The sequence below is a fragment of the Stegodyphus dumicola genome, chromosome 7, assembly GCF_044657685.1.
Source record: "Stegodyphus dumicola isolate Sdum_Otavi_A_Nest chromosome 7, ASM4465768v1".
In the NCBI taxonomy this organism is placed as follows: domain Eukaryota; kingdom Metazoa; phylum Arthropoda; class Arachnida; order Araneae; family Eresidae; genus Stegodyphus; species Stegodyphus dumicola.
In genome coordinates this window covers 88319088-88342438 of record NC_140774.1, presented here as the reverse complement: position 1 = coordinate 88342438, position 23351 = coordinate 88319088, and the positions used below count along the sequence as shown (strand labels likewise).

Below are 23351 nucleotides of genomic sequence, written 5' to 3'. Positions count from 1 at the left end.
ATCGTAAAATACGGGGAATATCTATGGAAATTTCTGTCAAATATATACGTTTATATACAGTAAAAAATCCAAAAGATTTACGTAATTTTTTTAAGTATATACGCATATGTGAAGCAAAAAAATTGGAAAAATTTACGTATATACGATAAATGTACGTAAATGCTTACAAAAAATACACGTAAATTCCTGAAATTTACGTATATTATACGTAAAAGTTACAAATGAATCGCAATCTTTCGCATAAATATACCTAAATTTTACGTAAAACTTACGTATATTAAAACGTAAAAATATACGTAAATATCTACTATTATTTACTGGACACTTTTTATAATATTTTTACGTTGTACTTTTTTTTATACGAAGGGCCTTTCGTAAATTGCACGTATTTTTCTCGTGCAATTTGCAAATGCATGCTGCCTGGGAAGGTAAACCTTTCTAAAATTATGGGTACTTTTTTCAAAGAACTCATGCTTTCTCGTGAACAACTGTACGCTGTCTTTAGAGGAACCAAAAGGAAATTTGGAAAAATCTGGAGATACTTAAAAGGCCCACTTATTCCGAAAAGAAAGTTTAAGAAAAACAAAAAGTACGTGTTTATGTATTTCTCTGTGCATAATGATATATTTAATTTAAAATGAAAAAATATCACTGGTGTGAATTTAAAGGTGTGAATTTCCTTTTTAAAACCATGCTCCTGATTTTGCAGATCACTTTGCAGTTGCTCCGATTTTTAGTTTCTGCAGTTCAAATACATAAGTAGCGAATAACATAAAGGTTATTTGCAACATAAAGGCTTTTCGTTGGCCTTTACAACATAACAACATAGAGGCAAAACAACATAAAAGCTTTTCATTGAAATTACTATCCATTGATTGACCGAACAAGCTCTTTCGATCACGGCTTGAAAAGGATGTGATTTCCAAAGTTTGAAATCTGCAGACATCGAGTTGCAAAAACTACAAAAACAACACCACAAAAAAAGAAAAAAAAAAAAAAAAAAAAAAAAAAAGGGAAAGAAAAGGTAGGCTTTGGTCCAAAAGAATTTTAAAGCATCTCATCGTTTGCTTTATATAGAAACGCTGTAAAAGAAGCTAAGGATGAGATGTTAAAGAAAAACGAACTGTGCTTGAGTCTCAAAAAACTTTCGCAGATTTGGAACAGAATATTATTGGTGTCTTTACTGGAACTGATGCATTCAAATAATTTTTTTAAATGTTTTCTTTGTCACTAAAATTTCCTTGAAGGAAATTTGTATTCAAAATGTTTTTCATGACTCATGTATGAACATTTGCAGTCATGATCAAAATCGATATCAGTGTTCTTAATAAGTTCTACGTTCTGCATTAAAAACTATCTATGGAATCCGTTTTCCGTATGTCACTGAAAGTATTACTATTTATGCTTTACAAGCATATAATAATTTCCTAGTAAATTAGTAAAATATTTGCACAATTATTGCGCAGATGCAGTTCCGATCAGAATAGATATACTTTTAATGGCAATACAAAAATTTTCTAAGATACAATAACAATTGCTGTGGAAAATCACTTATCATAAATGTAATATGGAATAAAAGTCAGATTTCCAAAATTTAATGTAGAATGTGCTTTATTTTTATATTTTATATATAAAAAGAAGCTTTAATGTGTTTTTGCTTCTAGACATCGATATATCATCAAAACACGTTTATATAGGCACCGATAAGTCATCAAAACACTTTTATATTTTAATGAAGTTTCTAACTGTTGAGATTTAGAGTAGCAAAAAATTTAAATAAAATTTTATAATTACTTCATTTCTGTTCTTCACAATTATATTCCTATTCAGATTAAAGGCACGTATTTCTGCAATCGTTATAGCGATGTTGATCTCGGAAATCTCATGCACGTATTTGTTATTCAATATTCTGAAGATTTCAATTTCAGGGCCTTTCCATGTTACTTTCAGATTGCTCCCGTGTCCTTTCCTCTTTCACTTTCCTCAAACTTTATATGTGATATCTCGAACTATCTATAACTTATCTGTAATTTATTCTAAAACTTATTCTATAACCTTTTATATACTTTATCTATAATTTATTCTACTCGGCTACCATAGTTAATGTCCACAAACTCGTTCTTCTCGCTCGAAACCCATATCGTTTGCTTATTTATTCTTCAGTATTTACAAAATCGCTGCCTACTTCTGTAACATGATTTCATCGAAATAACACTTCTCTAGAAGAGATCTATTAACTCATTCATTGAGGTAATTAGCTCATTCAGAGTATCTCTATAACTGTTGAATGTCAGTTTTACAGCGAAGTTTATCTAGAGGTTTCGCAAAAATGCTTATCAGTTATTGATCATAGTTTCTTTATTTAATCCCAAAATACTGTAGTTGCAAAGACGCCATCTTATTTGATGAGATGTGTACAAAACTGATGTTACTGACAAGTTCGTTAAAGCCGAGTTACTGATTATATCGATCAAAAGATAAATATCATCAAAATACTTTTCTGTGTAATATTTTTTCAATAAAAAGAACTAAACTTAGCTTTCAGGGTTTTTCAAGTCACTTTCAGGGTCAGTAGGAAACATCAAACAATTAGGTATGTTATCGCCGTACTGAATTTGCTAGCCGAATGGGATACAAATTGTATCTCAAGAGCATGTACAAGAAAGGAAAACTGGATATTCTTTTTTGATCCTTTTGCGATTTTGCAGCTGAGGATGGTGGTTCGGTAAAACCATCGAAACTAGTCCTGTGAAAATTTTGTAAATTAACGCTGATTTTTGTTGTTTGACTTCTGAATTAGCTTTAAATAGTATTAAAATCTTGTAGTTTAAATAATTTAAATAGATGAACATTAAGGTATTTGTGAATGGCAATATTTGAAACCAGACTCGAGTGCCACATGCGACTCTCGCACGAAGAATGTAATTTATTTTTAAATGTCAGAATTCATTTTTCTCTTGTTTTGTATGTCGCCATTTTGAGTGCTAAATGAAGTTTTTTCTGTGTTCCATCATTGGAGTTGCTTCATATTTCCAAAGAAGCATGACACCTTGATTCAAAGATAATATGATAACTAATGTTAATAATAGGCCTTCTTACGATGCTATTTTTCTGATAGCTTGCTTTTGTCAAATCAAACACTTTGCTTTCCTACACTATTATTTAAATGAATAACTATATTCTGCAATTAATTTTGTCAACTATTTTGAACTTAATGACTTCTTTAGTATAATTTTATAGCATTAGTATTGATTCGTATGAAAACAAATCAAGTTAGCCATGATTACTAAATTCTACTTTCAAAGTAATTTCTTGACCATTGATTAAAGCTTTCTTTTTAGCTCATTAAGAAAAAAGCAACTGCTTGCACAATTTAACGGACCACTACGATTTCGCACTTATAAATCCTTTTAAGATATAAATTTTCCAATACTAGACGAAGACTTCTGTTTAAATGAAGAAGGTAATAATAAGAATAAATGAATAATATAAAAAAGATATCCATGAGTCTATAAGAATGATCCATAACAATATCCATGATTCATTGAAGGATGAAAACTATTATAAAAATTTATCATCGTAAATCTCTGTGAGTCGACATACTGTGATTTGTATTCTTAAAATATGATCAAGAGAAAGTCGGGGAATATGAAAATTTTTAATTTCTTGCATTTATGTATTACGTGCAACGTGAAAGCAGAAGAAAACGAAATTAAAACTATTGACTGACCTCATTGGTTTGGATAAAAATTCTGAAATCTGAAAAAATTGAAATTGAATCTGGAAAATGAATAAATTTGATACTTTAGTTCAGAGCTCAAAAACACCGCCTTGACGATATCTCATGCTAAGGGCTTATAGAAGATTTAGAGAAAGGTCTTCCCATCACCAAAGTTTCAATGGCGTTCAGGTTAAACCTGAGTTTTGGGCAGTTTTCAAACGATTCGAATGTATTTCAGACGTACTGCAGAAAATCGCCCTCCCTGTACGAAAAGACCTTTTAGTTAGGCAATAGCTAAATGCAATTCAAGTTACATGGTCAGCCCTTTTGGTTGACCGCAGCTCTATACTTATATTATATTTATAATACTATACCTTTAATGATTTAATCTTCCCTGAGTCAAACTCGTCGCGATATCCGGGCCTAAATCTTCAGGTTCAAGGTTCATGCATAATCATTAGCGACTCCTAATCTGTAATCTGTCCATTATCCATTAATTTATATCAAAACGTTCTATGCCATTACATGTGAAATTGACAAATTATGATAGTCTTCAAACACAAGAACATTTGTTTAAGAATTCATCCCTAAATTCAAATGGAAAGGCAGATTTAATTAAACAGTAGAAAATAATAATAATCAATAAATTCGTTCTCGAATGTCTATAAATTTTGCAAGAGAATAATAAATATTTTATTAGCTGTTTTTTTCTGTAGGGAGAACACAAAAAAATTCCATTTTTCTGTTTACAGAACGCGATCAGCTGTAATGTTGAGATTGGTTTAGTTAAATTCGCTATATTATTTTTATTTAAAAATTGTAATTGGAACTAAATGTCAAGGGATCAGAGATTGTAATCATATTTTCTGGGTACCAAGTAAAGACTTCCCGAAAATTATTTGTCAAAGGTCATGCAGCACTACAATTAACTGAATACGCGTATATCTATGTACGTTCTAAAACCAGAAAAAGAGAATGCTATTTATATAGTTCAACTAGACAATTACACAGCTGAACGCTTTTCTTCGAACTTATTCGTAAAAAGCATCAAAAGTAGTAATTAAAATACGTAATAAATTCAATACGTTTATATACATTATACGTTTTTATACGTTTATATATACACACCGGTTCACAAATGTTCTTACACCACCTTTATATTATATTTGCAAACATTGACGTAGACGAGTCTTGGTCGCAATCGCGTCAGCCGAAATTCCGACAAGCCAGAATCCCGACAGATGGAAATTCGACTGTCCGAAATCCCGACAGGCCCGAAATCCCGATAGTGTCGAAATCCCTACTAGTCAGAATCCCGACAGGGTCAAAATCCAGAGTGTCCAGTATAACGACAAAATCGAAATCCCGACTGTCTAAAATCCCGATAGCGCCGAAATCTCGACAAGTTAATAACTAAATACAAACACTCAATTTAGCTTAATAAAATACAATTTTAATAAAAATTACATATTGCTAATTGATGGTTTTACTCACAAAATTAAATGCAGCAAAAATGCGTATAATTTAATATTCCGCACAAGGAAGTCATGTGGTGTCCACGTCAGCTTTTTGAAATTAAAGACCTCAATATTGTAAAAATTACAAAAATCTAATTTTTTATTTAACAGAACAGAAATATTTAACAGAACAGAATAGAAAACATTTTACGTGTTAAAAAAAAATAAAACACAAAATGTCTCAAAAGAGATTGAGATATTTAAATTCAAAATTTGCAGTTTTCGATATCATATTTAATTTACACTGAGAAGTAGATTAATAAAATTAATATATTAACATAAATAAAGTAATAAGATACAAAAAAATCTGAAAGGTTTCAGATTTTAAATTACGTTCAAATGGGCATTTTTTTACATTTTGTGTGTTACCTTTATTTATTAAATATCCCGTTCTTCGCACCTAAACCCTAAAATTTAGTTGAAAAGCAATATCGCAAAATAATTTTAAAATGAATCTTGAGAATTTCCGATACAGAATCTCGCACGCTAGAGATAAAAATGTTTTTTTTTTCGTACAGTGTTGGCATCGCTCGCTTTGAAATCTTTGATTTTGTTAATCAAAAATTTGTTAAAGTTTTACAAAATATGAAATAGATAATAAAACAAATTCCAAATTTGGGCTTCTAGATGCCCACATTCGGGGGGAAACAAATGTTTTTTCAAAATTTGATGGCTCTAGGTACCGTTCTTTTATCACAATGCAAGAAACGTACATACATTTGTGCAGATTCTTCATTGTTTACTTTCTTTAAATGTAATACAGGGTGATAATATTTGGTGGCAACAATTTGAAAAGTAAACCAACGCTCGTAGTGAATCAACGCAAATTGCAAAAACGAAATTAATAGTCCTTCTGGACAAATTGCCCCTTTGGACTAAAAATTCGTTGAACTACAAATATTTTTCATTTTTAATTAATACAAATAATATTAGGAGTTGGTTGCTTGGCTATACGGAAGCATCGGAAGCCTGCTTCTATGCTTAGAATACGAGTTCTATAAGATCCTGTTTTAAGTTCTCTATTTTGAAAACATCTGCATTATCCAATACTTTCATAAAAATTTGCATACAATTGCTCGTCACTTAATCTATATTAAAAACATTTTATTAAACTAATATTTTATTTTTCAATTTATATTTTATATCTTAAACTTGTGTATAGTTCCTAAATATCATCCCCGTATTTCATCCAAATACCCGGTCAACTTTCGTCGAACGGTGTCACACTTTTTGTTTTTTATTTTTTGTTATGTGCAGAAACGTTTTCCAGATATAAATATAGATCCTGAAGGAACGTATAAGAAATTAGATTTCATATTTTTTACAAAACTTATACCTTTAAATTTAAAAATGCCAGAACATGAATACTTTCCTCATTTGAAACTTTTTTGTGACTTTTTTTTGAAAGTATATGTCTACTATCAACGGTTCTGGAAATAAAAGTTGGGTAAGGGTTTCTGTGGACGCGTTTTACAGCGAGGGAAATAAAATCAAATACACTTAAGCAAGAGGTCTATATTGGGTGTTTAATAAATATGGAGACGAGATATTTTCTTAATTTCCATTCAACATATATATTTCTTCCTAAAAGTTTACTTAAAATCATCTTAAAGTTAAGAAGTCATCAAAAATAAGCATTAGGTTAAAAATAATATAAACAGTAATATAATAATATTTGTCATTATAAGTTAGTCAATAATAATAGTAATGAAAAAAGATAAAATCTGAAAGCTTTCGGATTTTACATTACACCCAAAGGGCCGTTTTTTTTTTAATGTTCTGTTTGTTACCTTTATTTATTAAGTACCATATTTATTTTTAAAGTTCATTATTGAATTTCTTTAAATATAATACAGTGCTCTAATTTTTGGTGCCAACAATTTGAAAAGTGAACCTGTATTTATAGTGAATCAAAGCAAAATGCCAAAACGAAATTAAAACTCTTTCGGCTAATAATTCGTATTGTTTAATAATATTAATTATTATAAAGTAAAAATTTAAAATGTTTCATTTTTAATAACCCTGTAGAATAAAATTTCGGACAATAAAATGTTCATTAAACTATAACTGGTTAAGACGTACCATATTTTTGCATGTAAATTTTGTAGAGAAAATTGAAAATAATTTGCAAAATTAAATTATTTTTCTGCGCTTAATATCGACTTCCTTTCCTGAATTTGAAAACAAATTTGGGAAGCACACACATAAAAAAGAGATGGTTATTTGTTCATTTAAAGGTGTCGTTCTGGGCCCTGAGTTCAATTATTTTATTGTAAACGTTTGTATTTAAGAAATCTTTAATCTGCAGTGAAATGAAACAAACTAATCTGAATGAAATAAACTACTCGGATTCCTAGTAAAGATCCTGACGGAGGGGCAGCGCTAAGACAAACAAAATGCACTCACTTTCTCTTCATATCCTTGCGATTTGAGGAGTCCCGCTTACTAGGGATTGACTGTCAGCTGTCAAAGCTATGCTCTGCACCACATATACAGTACTGCAACATATACAGTGTATATGCGCGCACTGTGCATCACACAGTACTGCATATATTACATGCTGCACTGTGCACCACATAATATAACATACAATGATTGAATGTAAAACATGAATTGTAATTATGTAACAGTTTATCAGTTTTTTACTGATTATAAACATGGCTATTTTAAAAACAATAATTAGTCTTTATAATGATTTAAGTTCTTTACTTTATATTTTAGCATGTGCATCTAATTAATATAAAACAAAACATTTTAAACTTATATCAAACTAATAACTTTTATGAACATCTGCATCTTTTTTTATTTAAAGAGTTTTTCTAATACCATATATTAATAATTGTTACAGAATCGTTTTTTTTTCTTAAAATCTGATGAAGCTTTTTATCTTTAAAAACATTTTAATAACTTAAAATTTTTGTTTTAAATTTTTTATTGTGATCTTTTCTCAGAGGTATTAGACTGCAATCCAAAGATTTCAGATTGTTTTTATTTCAACCGTACTGACATTCAATTATAAATCTTTATCTAAAAGTTAGAAAATTATACTTTTGAACATACGAAAGCAATTTTTTGCTTGTTTTAATTTCCGACTGTAGAATACCAAGGTTATATCGATGTAGGAAACAAAAGTAATGTACTATACCCTTGCCAGGATTCGAACACAGAACCTCCCGGTTATCACAGAACCTTCCGGGTGAACTATCCATTTACACCATGAAGTCGCGAAGACAGAAAATACTTTATAAGGTTTTATTTATTCTTTATAAACTTATAAGTATTCAGATACCTTTTAATATAAATGAAAACAAAAAGAAAAAGTTTCAATCGATATCAGTTATTGAAGCATATCTACTCTGTAATTATTTAGTAACAACGTCTTTGAGTTCACGTTGAAAATCAAATTAAATATCGATAATAATGCAAAATAAAGTAATTGTGTATCGAAGAAATGCAAATATTTTTCTTAAAATCAATACTCATAAAGTGACTAACGGAATCAACTTGCACAGTGTAATATGTTTATAAAGAGAAAGACTGCGTCGCCTATCTGGTGCAGTCTCAAATACAGAGCTTATTGCATAATTTTCTACTAAAATAATTCTCTTAAATGATTTAATGAAAAGCTATATTATCGGAACATGCCTAAAAGTATTTTGAGAAATAAAATGTTTCATTCGACGTGACAAGAGAAAGAGTATTGGCTTACAACTAATGCATTATGCTGGTTGTAAATGCAGATTACTTTTTCAACCATTACAGTCAACTTGATAGTAGTATTTCCTCCTTTAATATCTCTCTTTATATCTGCATAGGAAACTTACTGAATGCAAAATGATATGCGCAGTAAAAATAACTTGATGAAGATAACCACTTATCTTCCATTGCTGTTTGTTTGGAACAACAGTGAAATATGATTAATTTAATCATTCTTCAGATATTAGCATAATATTTTTATTATTATTTGAGTAGAAACGAATTTAAAAATATTTTCTGCAAAGATAATTATTGAGCATTTGCAAACAGTCTCAGGCATCTCTAATCCCGTTTAAACATATTGACGTTGAAATGACACAAACTAAACCTGAATACCATTTAAAGACAATTATTTAATTTTTACTTATATTAATGACGCTCAAAAGATTAAATTTATGACTATGCAACACATATTTATTCTGGAGGTAAAGAAATATAGCAGAATAATATCAGAATATTTCAATACATACACCAGCAATTAACACTGAGAGAACAATTTTATTCAAAACTATTTAAATACTTCAAACATGTTTTATAAATGTTGAATAAATTAGTGTAATGAAACGCGTTTTATACAAAAATTAATCGTAAGATGGATAATATGCGTGTATATGTAATGATAGCACAAAATTTGGAAGCACTATGCGCAGAGATGCTGATTGCGTAGATACTTGATGCTTAGAGCGTTCAGCCATTTTTCAAGAAGAAGCAGTCGAGCCGGATTAAATTCCTTTTTTTTTATCTAAATTTACATTTTGTGGCCACAAGCACTTGGCACTCTATTCGTGCTTATTAAAGAACACTTAAAATTTGATATTATTGCCACAGAAGCGAATGTAGCAGCACACACATGATTGGAGAAATGCGTCTGGCCAAGAGGAAATAAGCAAAAGTGAGGCATCAGCTCATAGAAAAAAGAGGGGGAATCAAAACTTTCAGTTCAGAGTTTTGGTTTATAATTAATTTGATTGGAAAAGGGCTATCTACATGAAAACGTTACGTAAGATAGAAAAATCTGGAACCTGTGAGAAGACATGAATTTAGAGGCAGATCACCAAATTTAGAATGTTAATTTTGAGGTCGACAATTTTTTTTGAAACAGCTATCATATTTTGTTATATATTACATATATATATATATATAAAATAGAAATAAATGAATACTCTATCTTCTAGGAACAAAAAATTTATTACATGAATTTAATAATTAAATTTTTCTTGAAAACACTCGCAAACCCATCCCCTACCTTTTTGGATTTCAGCATACATTCGAATGTAGTTATAATCAATAAGATAAATCCACGAGTTATATACAGTTATGCGCTTGGGGAGCTTGCATAGAATCGAAATATCGAAAAACATGGCATTACATTTCAGAAAAAGTCCGATTTTATGTCAAAATACCTACTTTAGAATGATGCTATATATAAATCTAATATATATCCTAAGTCACGCTTTCAAGACATGAAAAACAATTTGAATTTTGTCAATCGGCCCAGTAGAACGGGAGATATAAGAACTGTCCCATTTTTTTCGCAGTATACATTGATGCTCTTAATCACTGTGAATTGAAGTTTATTACTGTGGACTGCATAGATCCAGTCCTGATGCTTCAAGTTTATACATGATCCTTTGAGCTTCCTGAGCGTTTATACGCAATGTCATTACCAGGAAGCTTCGTGAGCCATTCCTCCGTGAAAGGTACAAGACGTACTATAATGGTCAGGAGTACCTATTTATTACAGATACAACGGTCAGTTGTTGTTATTTCCCTTTTATAGAAATTTTGAGGAAATGGTCGTGGCCTGTGATGAAGCGGGAAAGAAAAGGGGATGAAATAAATCGATCTTGCGATGGTCAAAGTCATGGGTTCTATAGCCTTGCGATATAGACTCTCATTCCTCTTGCCATTGTTGCTGAGCTTTAATCCGGCTTTAACACTCGCTTCAGATACGATTTGGGAAGTGGGGTCTGGATATCCTGCCCACCGATAAATTTTTTGCAGCTTCTTTTGCGAAAGTGTTTGCATCCTCATTGCCTCAGTGGCACGCGTGCGCTTTAATCCATAAAATCTGGGTATTGCGGTTAAGCGCATTTTCTTTAAGAAGGCGTTGTATATCTACAATTATCGGCGATGGATGGAGAAGATAACGAAGAGCGAAGATTGTCGACTGACTATCTGAGAAAATGCAAACCTCTTGGTCAACAAAATTCGTAGCTGTTGTTGTAGCCTGGCTCAAGGCTACTGCTTCTGCCTGGAATACATATCTGTTAATTCCAGGGTATCTTTCCATGTTTCTAACACTTTATCATGATATTGAGTAATAAAAGCGCAACCTGTCTCTTTGAGCCATCAGTGAATATACTGATTGTCTTTGCACCCCTTGCGTCTCTGTCGTGTATTTCCTGAGACAGGTATGGTCACGAATGCCCACATAACTAGCAGGATGCACTTTGAGCTGATAGTTTTGTTCTCAAATTCTGATGGGACAAATGTAGTTCCTTTAAATGAGGCTGACTTCTTAAGAAGCCTGACAGTTGAGACAGTTGTATCTTGTAACGCCGCTATTGGCAGGAAAGTAAGTCCAGCTAGAACCGCTGCCGCTGCTGTGGCCATTTTCCTGTATGTTTTCGTAATAGCAAGGACGAATGGTTTTTGGATGCTATTAAGTAACCTTAATTTCCTCGCAATCATGGGTAGGGCCCAAATAGCTGCCCCATACAAAACTAGCCTTCAGGACATGAGGTCAAAATTCCCAGTCTTTGCCCTGCAAATTTTTAATTAGTCGCTATTCTTGTGGCTTTGTCCCTCTGGGCTTCACCCTCTGAACTCTTAGCTTGGCAATCATTGTTATACATACTAAACTAAAAGTTAAATATTTTGCGAAATTGAAGCATAATCGTAGAAAATAAAAGTATTTTATTTCTAGCAGTAGTAATGCACTGCTTTTATATAATCGTGTTGGTTGATTAAATTTGAAAGATTTGCCGAACGGCAATACACTGGTACTCGGATGGTATATATTTTTTTCGAGCAAGGGAAACACAATGTTTTTGAATCGTTGAGTTTTCTAATCAAGATAGCATTAAATTTTAAATTTTAAAAAACTTTGAAATGAAAAAAAATTCAAATTCAAAATTTGGGCTTCGGGCTGTAAACGCTTATGGGGAGAAGTATTTGGGTTCAAATTTTAATGGCTCCAGAAGCCGTTAAGCCGTTGCTTTCCTACAATACAAGGAACGTATACAAATAAATACATACATTTTTATCATTATTTAATAATAGATATGCACCATGTCCACAGAAAGACCTTAACCAGCCTTTATTTTCGCAAACGTTGGTGGTAGACATATATCTCAAAATAACTTAGTACATGTAACCCACATAACTTCAGAGATATTATTGAGGGAAAAATACTCGTTATATGAATTTTACCATTAGCAGGAAAATTAATATCACCCAAAAAGGAAGTGATAACTTTTAACTGCAGATAATAATATAAATTACTCTGCCTACAGTTAGAGCGTAACGGTTGACATTTATTTGCAGTATATGCTATAATGAACAACTTAATGTATTTTGCTATAGTAATGTAATCTTTTTTATTTTCTAAAACTCTTGGTAATGTAAACTTGCGTTAAGCAAACCTAACATGAAATCAATATGAAAATAATTTAATTCATCCATCAGTAAAAGTAAATTTGGAACAAAAACTTAAATTATAATAAAGGATAAAATAATCAAAACTGATTAAAATCAGCTTAATAAACCTTTATTTACCGAAACATATGACTGGATTACAAATTTTAAATAATAACATAATTTGGAATATAAGTGCGGTAATGGAGTTGCAGTCACGAAATTATGACTATTGTCGTTTTATCGAGATTTCGGTTGACTTCGAAGTTTATTGGCATCTCTCTCAAAATAACTTCTTAAGCCCTCTGAGCGTTACGCTCAGGGTGACTTTAAGCTGCTGAAGCTTTTTCTGCAATAATTTCTGTAGTAAATCCCACACTTCCAGTACGAATAAACAATTTATATCCAATGTGTGTGTGTGATTATGGCAAAGTCTCGAGGGCTATCTGCCTACGGGGAGGGATGATTTCGTGGAGAACTTTCTAAGGAAACTGGCTCGTATACACGTTACACAGGAGGGAAAACCACGAAAACGTCCATGCAGCCAGCCTGCTCGCGGGATTCAACAATTTATATCCAATGAGAAGAAACACTATTTATTTTACAATTTGCGTACATTTCTATTAAAGTTATTTTAAGGAAAAAAGGTCCTACCAGCCAATAAAATCGCATGTGTCGTTTAACATGTCTTGCTTATAAAATTCCTTAAAGCTCAACTGTCATTAAAAATACGAAGTTTTTTAGCGTTTCGAACCTCAATGCCTGTGCTTTTAATTGCTTCTTTTTTAATATTTTAACAGTTATTAACAGTAATAAAAGGGAAAACACTGTTAATGTACACTGAGAATAAAATACCCTTCGTTCAATGTTAAAAGAAAGAAATGTGCGTTAACCAATTAATCGTTCGAGGGAAGCTGGAAAAGGTTTCATTTCTCAGGTCATTTGCTCTAACTAATTTATCATAACGAATTCATTTTAAGAACGTTTTTTCTATGCATGTACACAGTAAAGTATATTATTTGTTACACAGTCCTTCTTTTATCACTTTTTAATCTTTTACATTATCAAGCATTTGAATATTAACTAAATCTAAAAAGATAAACTAAAGATCTTTTAATGATAATACTTTCAGATCCAGCTATTTGTCATTCGGCTTGAAAGATGAAAATCAGAAATATAATGTTTTGCGCAATTATTACGCCTACCGGTCTGTGGATGATAAATGCATGATATTCTAATATAATTTCAAAGTTCAAAAATTTTGTAGAGCTTCCTTTCAAGATATTCCTAGCGTCAATAAATATACTGTACCTACTAAAGGGTAAAGAATTAATTCCGTCATAACAATCCTCTCCTAAGAAAAAAGCTGTTTCAATACTGTACACTTAGTTAGTTAGATATACGTAGTTCGTTAAACACAGAGAGTCTCATCAAGACTGCACAAACTCTGCACAACCAGACTCCCCGCTTGGAATACATAAAACAATCCCCAAAGAACTGTACCTGTATGACTTATAGTTTTCGAGGTAAGTGCAAAAGAAAAGTATGAAGTCATATCCGGAGCAAGGGAAAAATCTTTTGGGAATATGATCATCCGTATTTGCATACCTTTACAGACGCAGATGTTCAAATGCCCATCACGTCTATCAAGGTTCGGGGTATGGATACGTGCACCGTGGAATGGCTGATGTACACGTCCCACAGTCTGGTGTCCCCCAAAGTACACGCAGCACGAAGACGAGAAAATAAGTCATTTTTTGTAGTAATTAGGTCTCGATAGAGAAATTTCTTCAGATGACGCCATAGTAAAAATTCTAAAGGTTTCAGAACTAGCGATCGTGGCTGCCATAAAATCAGAATCCCACGTCCAGTCTAGCAGCTTGAGAATTCTGTATCCAATAAATCACGCGCACAAGCAGTGAAATGAGCCAGAGTTCCATCATGTTGGAACCATAAGCGATTGACGGATATGACATATTTTTGTTTCGCATCTATCTAGAAAACTATGGGTCATTCAGCTACAGTTCTTTGGACACTTTTTCTGTATTTCAGGAAGAAATCTGACTATGCAGAGTTTGGGCGGTCTTGATGGGACATTCTGTAAATGCGACAAAATTTATCAGAGAACATTTGTAAAGAAAAGAAATGGAATTAATGAAACAAATATATTTTTTGCAATCAACTATTTACAAATGATATACTATAACAGCCTGAATCTGCATTTGTGTAATCTGTACGACTAGTAAAAGCTAGTTGCGAAGCAGTACGAAAGTGAAACGCTTAATAGCAGTTGCCAGTGCTAGACAATGAAACGTATACTAAAGTATGAAACGTATGTCGTGGTTACGAAGACCTCTTGTGGTCAGAGTGAACAAAGAGCAAATCGAAATGCCGGTTCCTAAGACAGTGGACTCTTATGCAGATATACGTAATTTTGTAGAGACATTAGGTAATTTTTGGAAGCAGGAGAAGAGAAAAATGAGCAACGCCTTCGCCGAGAATCGAACCACGGACCTCTGGAATATGCGACCAGCATGTAGACCACTGCACCCCGAAGGCACACTAAGAAGGCGGGAGAGATACTTTTAATTTCAGCATTAAAATTTTTTTAATTTAACAAGGATAAAATATAGAAATTAAAATTTCGCTTTCATTTCTTCAAAAAAAAAAAGGTATAATGATTGCTTTTGAAATCAAATAAACTGCTTTAAGAATATGGAAGAAATATTAATAGTACGAATCAATAGTCACTACAGCTAATGATTTATTTTTCAGTTGTTTTTTATGGCTTCTTTCTCGTCTTATTTTGGAAGGTTATGTCTCTAAGTATCTTCAGAAGAAAGATTACCTGAACAAGGCACATTTTTTACTAAATAAATATTACCCAAAGTTAGTGATCTATTCTATGCAGCGGAATATTAGCTTTTAAATACATTTTCCACGTATCCTCTACAAATTCTTTTTACATTTTAGCAGGTTTTGGTATTTGAAAACTACTGACAACTGCAAGTTGCAGTTTAAACGCCTCAGGGCCTAAGTAGGTACATCTTTCGTCTTCAAATGACTAGCATTAATTGTATGCTTCATTAAACTAGGCTATTTTTACCTTTAACACGAACATACAATATTTCTACACATAACAGTTTTATATCAATTAATTTAAAACCTCTTTTTCAAATTCCTTTATACTGCCAATAATTTCCTTTTCATGGCTACCTACAGATATACAATTTAAGTTGTTCAACTCAAAGTTGAATTAAGTAGTTAGAAAATAAGCCAATAAACAAAACAAAACGAGCAGTTTGAGCAGTTTGTGGTAAGACAGAACTGGTTGAATGAGACAAGTGGCGCGGAGCAAGTGAAAGGGGTAGAGAGATCCCGAAACAGCATGCGGATGTCCAACAACAGACGGCTAGCGTTAAACGAATTAAACGATCCTTACTGATATTTTATTGTTGCTGAGGTTATAAGTGACGTTTATTAAAAAAACGGAATACAGGAAATCAACATATTCTAAGATTTAATATGCACTACACTCAATGAACAAATCATTTAGGGAAAGTTCTTAAACCCTCAATAAAACTGTCTCAATTCAAGAGAACTATGGAGAGAAATAAAACACGTTACTTTTTTCCCCCAAAAAATACTCTCCATGTAAAATACTAATATTCAAGAAATGAATTTCGAGGAAAACAAAATTATTGAGCGTATCAATAATCCAAAATTAAGTGCTCTTATGTAAGCTGTAAGGGTAGAGTAGACTCTAAGGTACCCCTTGTATTATGGCGAAGTTGTTGTTTGATTTATCGCCAAGTTGTTGTTCATTTATGGTAGCCTGAGTAGTTGAACGTTATGGAAACACTATTGTGACGTAATCGGGTGCATGATTCTGGAAAATTTTGAATCATGGAATGTTTTGTAAGCGTTTTTGCGGTGTATATTGGTTTGATTCTTTAGACGGTAGAATGGCCGAATTTAGTAAGATTAATTTGAAGTTTCTGTACGATTTGGAGCGAAAGGGGAAAAGAGCTTTAATTCACTGGTGTGTAAATAAAGGTTTACTTAGTAGCCATTATAAGTGTCATGTATGTAGGAAGGATATGCTTCTAGTCGAACGTAAAAACCGTTTAGATGGATTTGAATGGGTTTGTAGGAAGATAGGTTCAGATGGTCACTACGTGAAGCGTTCGATCAGAAAGAGTACCTGGTTTGAAAAAAGTCATTTGAGTATGTATGATATTTTGACTTTTACGTGGCTCTGGGTGTACGAAGCGAACTCGAAAATCATGGTAAGTGAATATTTGCTTTTGGTAGTGCTTAAATGTATAACATGTTTTTCCTTTCCTATGTTATTTTATTGTTTGGTTTAAAATGTATTTTATTGAGATTATGTATTTTTTGTTTGCCTATATTGTAGAATTTAGTGCTCCTTTGACTTTTTAAGTGAAAATATATCGATGTGTGCATGGACAAAGTAAAGGGAGTGCGTAATGCAAGTTTGTGCAGTTCTGGGATTTTTTTTAAGTGAAAATAGGTCGACGTGTACATGGATAAAGTTAAAAGAGTGCGCAATGCCATTTTTGTGCAATTCGAGGATTTGTTTTTTAAGTGAAAATAAGTCGATGTGTACATGGATACCGAGTTTGTGCAATTGTTTGTCTTGTTATTTTGGCTTTGTGTAGCGCCGATTTTTGGCTCAAAAATCGCCGCTTCGCAAGCCAAAGTAACGAGTCATTGAATTGCACAAAATCGGTATCCATGTACCGCCAAAAATCGCCAAGATTCTCCAAGGGGTACCCTAAACTATACTTTTACCAAGCTGTAAGTATGAATAAAGACAGATCTTGTTAGAAATGAAAGAAAAAATTGCACTGCAAATATTATTACGAAAGTTATTGTAACTGGTCAATATTTTCATTAAACATAAATAAAATAATTTTTGAGCTCATATGCTACGTTTTAGGCAAATTAAATCATGAAAAAAGCTTTGAAAACTTAAAAAATAACTAGATTTCCCTCGCTAAACTTACTAAATAATAGTATAATAATTATTGTATATTAATTATAAAAATTCTTGCACTTAATTATAAAGTAATTATTAAAGCGAAAAGAAAACAGATTTTCCGGAATTAAACTAATTATAGAATAAATAACTTCCTCGTATAATACTCATTATCCTAATTTTCTTCTAAGCGATGAAACTATTAATCGTAAAATTAGAGAAAATTGAAACTTAAATTGATGTGTGTCATTTTTATAGAAATCCACAAGAGTTAATTCTAAAGTGGTATTTTTTTAAAGCAAGCATTTTTATAAAAAATAATTTCGCAAAAAAAGAGTTTTAGAGTTATAGTTAAGATTTGCAGAATTAATTTTATACAGAAGTCATTCACTCTTCATATAAAATTATAGTTTCAAAAGTTTAAATTTACAGACAAACCAAGGCAATCCATAAGACTTAAGTGAGCCTTAATTTTATGTTTACTGTTTAATTTCTTGCTAACGATAATGATATAATTTGATGCATTAATCAATGCAAATTGATAGATAGAAACAAGAAAACATTGTTGTATTTTGAACGACTTGCGTAACTCAACGTCTTCCAAGCTCTTTGTCACGGCAACTTAAAGTTCAGAAAATGATAAATGGCAACAGTAAGAAATAGTTTAACAGAAAGCGACTTTTAGAATAACAGTAACTGAAGATATTTATGAGGATAAACAACGTTAGAACAATGTTTAAGTGGACAGACATTGAAGGATAAATGCTAATAATTTGACAAGAGTTCTGCGGATATTTTGTCTTCTGATTTTTGGCTTATACATGACTGGTAATTCTTTGTGAATAATAAAATGTGAATGCATTTAACAATAATGCATTCTGATACAATACCAACTCACATATCTTCAATGTAATCTCAGGTTTAAAGGAGAAGAATAAAATATTTAGGAAGCTAACAACGCTTAGGCTGATGACATTATGCATACTATGCGTGTATATAATTATATATCGCTCAACAAACACAACAAAAAAGGCTAATGTCATTAAGAAAATATTTTACACATTACTAATACTTAAATAAAAAATTATTTACTAACTAAATTCCGCACAAAATTACTAATATATTTCTAGCATTATGCCAACTACCAGTCTGCAAGTTTGCAGCATTTCCTGGAAAACTTTTTGATGCTTACGCCATGTTGAGAAACTAATGTATATTCTATAAGATGATTGCGTAAAAGCTGCTGTATACAAATTATAACTCGACTTTTCTAATCTCGTCCCAACTTTTAAAATACGTTTTCCAAAACAACGATTTTTAGCAAGCTAATGACATTTTTAAACGTTTTGAAAGAAACAACAAACATAATAGTTGACATCAAATCTAATCTTCGTCGTTCAAAACTAGACCTTTAGCTTTTTCTAGCTTTAAAAAAATCTTTTTCCGTTTTTTTTTTTCAGTTATATTTCATTTTTTAAAATTGTAATAAAAGATTTTATGAAATTAAAAACAAAAATATAACTTGCTTATACGAAGAGAATATTATGTAACAGAGACTACTACGTTATAGGTTGCTCCACCAGAGTGGAAAAGACTGCTGAATGCTGTGAGTTAGATTCTATTTCATGAATTCCCCGTGCGTAATGTGAATGCGAGCCACTTTCCTTTAGAAACTCCTTCACGAAAACAACTTTCCCTTTAGACAGATGACTCCTAATGTGCTTTCTTATGTTCAACCAATCTAACCTATTTTAGCCTACGGTAAAAAAGTATACTGTTAGCAGTAAAATTTTCCGTTATGCATCATTCATAAATTACATAATAAAAACTTCTACCTATTTGTTTTCCTCAAATCTCATAGCAGTGATTCATTTTGTAAGCTAACCACCACCAAAACTTACTTGATGCGTGTTCGATCCAGTTAGATCAATTATTATAAAGAACTTTAATTTAAGTTAAAAGTCACAACTAAGTCAATTAGCTTTTCACATCTTTTAATTTTTTGTATAGTTTGTTTAATGCCAAACATAGTTCTGCAGTTACTTCGTCTCCTTAAAACACTTGAATCAATATGAGCAAACAGTTTAATCAATATGAGCAAAGAGTTTAGTCAAAAGATATATTATAGTATATAGAAAGGCATAATCAGTTTGAAATTCGGAATTAAATTATTATTCATACTATCATTATAGAACACATTTTAAAACTGAAAATTTGAAAACGACACTGTTTTAACAAATTATAAATATTTTTAAATTCATACGCATTTCATATGCAAAACGTGATTCCAAGTTTTAGAAAAACTATATTATTACAGTATATTTTCGAAGAACAAAAGCTTACCTGAAATAAACTAAGCAGTATTAGGATGCAAAACGTCTTTACATTCATTTTGGAACTGATAACGAGGAAACATGAAGGTTTCTCCATGGACAGCAATTCAGAAAGTTTCAGCAAAATATTTAATCACAATACTTTACTTCTTGCCCAATAAACTTAAAAAATTAGTTTCTACTATTGAGAACAGTTAATTTTTCTTTAGTTTCTTGGCACAGCAAATGTTGTTTACTTTTATTTACTCAGTACCTCTATGCATTTAGAACTCAAAAAACCTTTCTTTCCTTAAAAAATTAGTTTTTCTTTTTACAGCTGAAGGCTCTCATATTTAAACAGATTTTCCTTTTCACAGAATGCAGAACCCATAATTAGAGTAATTATGTGCTGCATATTCTAATTATATAACACTGATGATAGAATGAAACCAAACTGGGATTGCAAACTTGCACTAACTTATTGTCTTCCTTGAATATTTCCTTTAAACATTTCAGAATCGATATCACTGTTCTTTATTTCTGAAAGTTGTTGATTAATGCATTTTGATAAACATTTCAACATTGAAATTTTTTCCTCCTGTCAGTCATCTAATTTTTTTGGATATGACATCATTTAAAATAAGATCGAAATTCGTTCAAAAAAGCTTTTTATTCAGTGCTTCTTCTCCAGTTTTAAACTTCTATAAGGTCGCAACACGCTTGTGTGAAATAGTGCGAAAATGACGAGTATAGGAGATAAAAACTCTTCTTCGTCCGGTAGAATAAATTTCTCACCTTACAGCTAACGCTTACGTCTGCCGAATACCGCTTCGCAAAATGATTTCATTCCTTTGAAAAGTTCGGATGAAGAAGACTAGTATACTGCGCCCCCTGTGTAAGGTTCAATGCGCATGGCACTTCGCACTTCGAACGAATCAGGGCTTGGAATTTTAACACGCATCTCTGCTAGTGTATTAAGTTCGCTACGTAATCTCGTTTAATAATAATTAATTGCTTTGTTCTACTCTGTGCGGTACGGTACTAGGATAATTTCCTGTCGAAATAGGGGAAAATCAGATAATTTTACGTTTTAAGGGACTGTAAAACCCTAACTGATAATCGCTATTTCATTGACATGTTTAGCCATTAACTCATAAAATAACTAGGATTCAGTTACTAACATATACAAATGTTTGCCAATACTGCAAGTAAAAGGAAAAGTTGAAGAAAATTATTTTTTTCTAATTAATATGTTAATTAGATATTGGTAATAGAGAAGTAAGAGTGCAGTCCTTACTATTTGCATTCAGTAAACCGTTACTTAATCTGTTTTCATTAGCATTAGTGATTTAATTCTTTCTTAGACCATGAAATTAACATTTGATACCTTTCATGCATTTGCTTAAAATTTTGTACTTTTTGCTTCTGCATGCGTTACTTAAGTGCAGTTTACCTGTAATATTTGCAATAGTCGATTTCTTTTTTTTCATTGTCAATATATACAATTATACAGTATGCAAGATAAAAATGTGCAAAACATAAATTAGCATTTAAATTAGCAATGGTCTCTTAATGCTAAAATTAAATTTATTTCCTCTCTATATTCTAAAAATAGTTATGACTTTTCCTGCATCGCGTCATTTCGAGACTAATCCATGTCATATGACTTTCATAAATGCATAATACTGATTATGTAAATGGAACGTAATCAGCGAATAATAATTTAACATCAGTATTAATTATTTAATAAAATGCATTGGGAACAAAAATTAACTTTGTCTGAATTAAGATTTCATACCTAAATACAGCGCACTTGATTTCTACACTTCGGCCTAGCAGGGCCTGCTGTTCTTTTCGTACTGCAAACTCTAAAAGAAATGTAAACATTTTGAAATAGGCACAAGTAGGGTGCCAAGTTGTTTGTGGCCGCAACATGTCACTGAAATAAAAATAAATATATAATCTGCCTCGGATGCCAGCTGTTGTTCATTACATATTACATTCTGTGCAATCAAAATTTCTACAATATCATTACAGCTAAGTCTGCTCCATTAAATATATATATAGCAAAGTTATATCCTGAAATACATTTACTTTTAAATCTCTGACTTTTCTAAAATTTAGTCCAAACATTTATTGAAAAATACTTTTTGAATAAATCTGATTAGAAAAATTTATGTAAACATTCAATTCGAATAGATGTAACATATTTACCTTCCATAAAGAGTTATTATGATAACATATTTAACTTTCATAAAAAGTTAAAATAACTTTTTATGACTGCTGATTATTGATATTTTTGGCTGATTAAAAGACTATTAGGAGGCAAAATTTATCTATAGTTACTTTAATTGGTAATATAGAAAGCCCTTTTAACATCAAAAAGCAACAGAAAAAAGTTCCGGTTTGAGGTTGCAATGAAAGCCCATAATTATTAATTCTAAAAATATCGAAAGATAATCACTTCTTAAATCCGAAAAATTTTATTTTTTCTTGAGCAATTATTTTTATTTCTTTTTCTAATAATGTTTTTCAGATAATAAAATGAGTGGTGTTTGATAATAAATGCTGTACTCAACTCTACTGATGATAAAGATAAATTTGTTCTCACTATCAGTTTAATAGAAAAATATTATTTTGAACTGAGGTGCTTAAAACTATTCTGAACTTCGCAGAAGCATGAAAATTATTTTAACATTTTCCTTGTATAGAACATGTACACTGCTAAAAAAAAATCTGATGTGTACACCACATGACTTCCTTGTACGGAATATTAAATTATACGCATTTTTTCTTGCATTTCATTTAACTTATTAGATTGAATTAAACCTACTTCGCCGACAGCACATAAACCACAATAGAATAAATGCATTCTTTAAAATTCACTTTGTTTACCATAGCGACACTATGGCGCTAGGTTTACTTAACAGTATTATATTTCGTTCATATTATAACTCAGAATGCACAAAATTTATATCATTTAAAGAATTATCTAATCGTTGCCACATGTTCTATTCAAATACTATAACAAAGCTAGAACGATGTATAAAAGAAATTAAGCAAACAAAACGAAAAAGAAACAGTTTTTCACAGAAGATTGAGTATTTTTCATTCAATTAATTCAGTTTTCACTTCGCGACAAGGCAAAAATACATAAAAACTCAAAATATCTGTATTAAAAATTAGGAAGTAAATCTTAAATACTTATTTCATCGAAAAAATTACAGAAAGGATTAAGCATGATTTAATTTGCAATAATAAATGAAGGCGTTATTTTTGTGTTGCAAAGCTTAGTCTCTCTAGATTGGCAACAAATCTACAATTTTGCTGTTTCAAATGTAAACAAATATGTCCGCCATGTTATTTAAAACTTAACCGCATTTAAACAGCTTTTAAATTGTTGA

The 23351-nt window shown here is 31.3% G+C and overlaps 1 protein-coding gene across 1 annotated transcript in view; it reads right to left on the bottom strand.

Moving 5' to 3' along the window:
• The window catches only part of LOC118195817 (calcitonin gene-related peptide type 1 receptor-like), a 527958-nt gene extending 507197 nt beyond the window's left edge, over nt 1-20761 (bottom strand). The window contains exon 1 of the mRNA XM_085820565.1: nt 19979-20761. Coding sequence (XP_085676691.1) covers nt 19979-20065 — 87 coding nt within the window. The 5' untranslated portion in view covers nt 20066-20761. The remainder of the gene's footprint in view (nt 1-19978) is intronic.
• Nucleotides 20762-23351: the final 2590 nt, after the last annotated feature.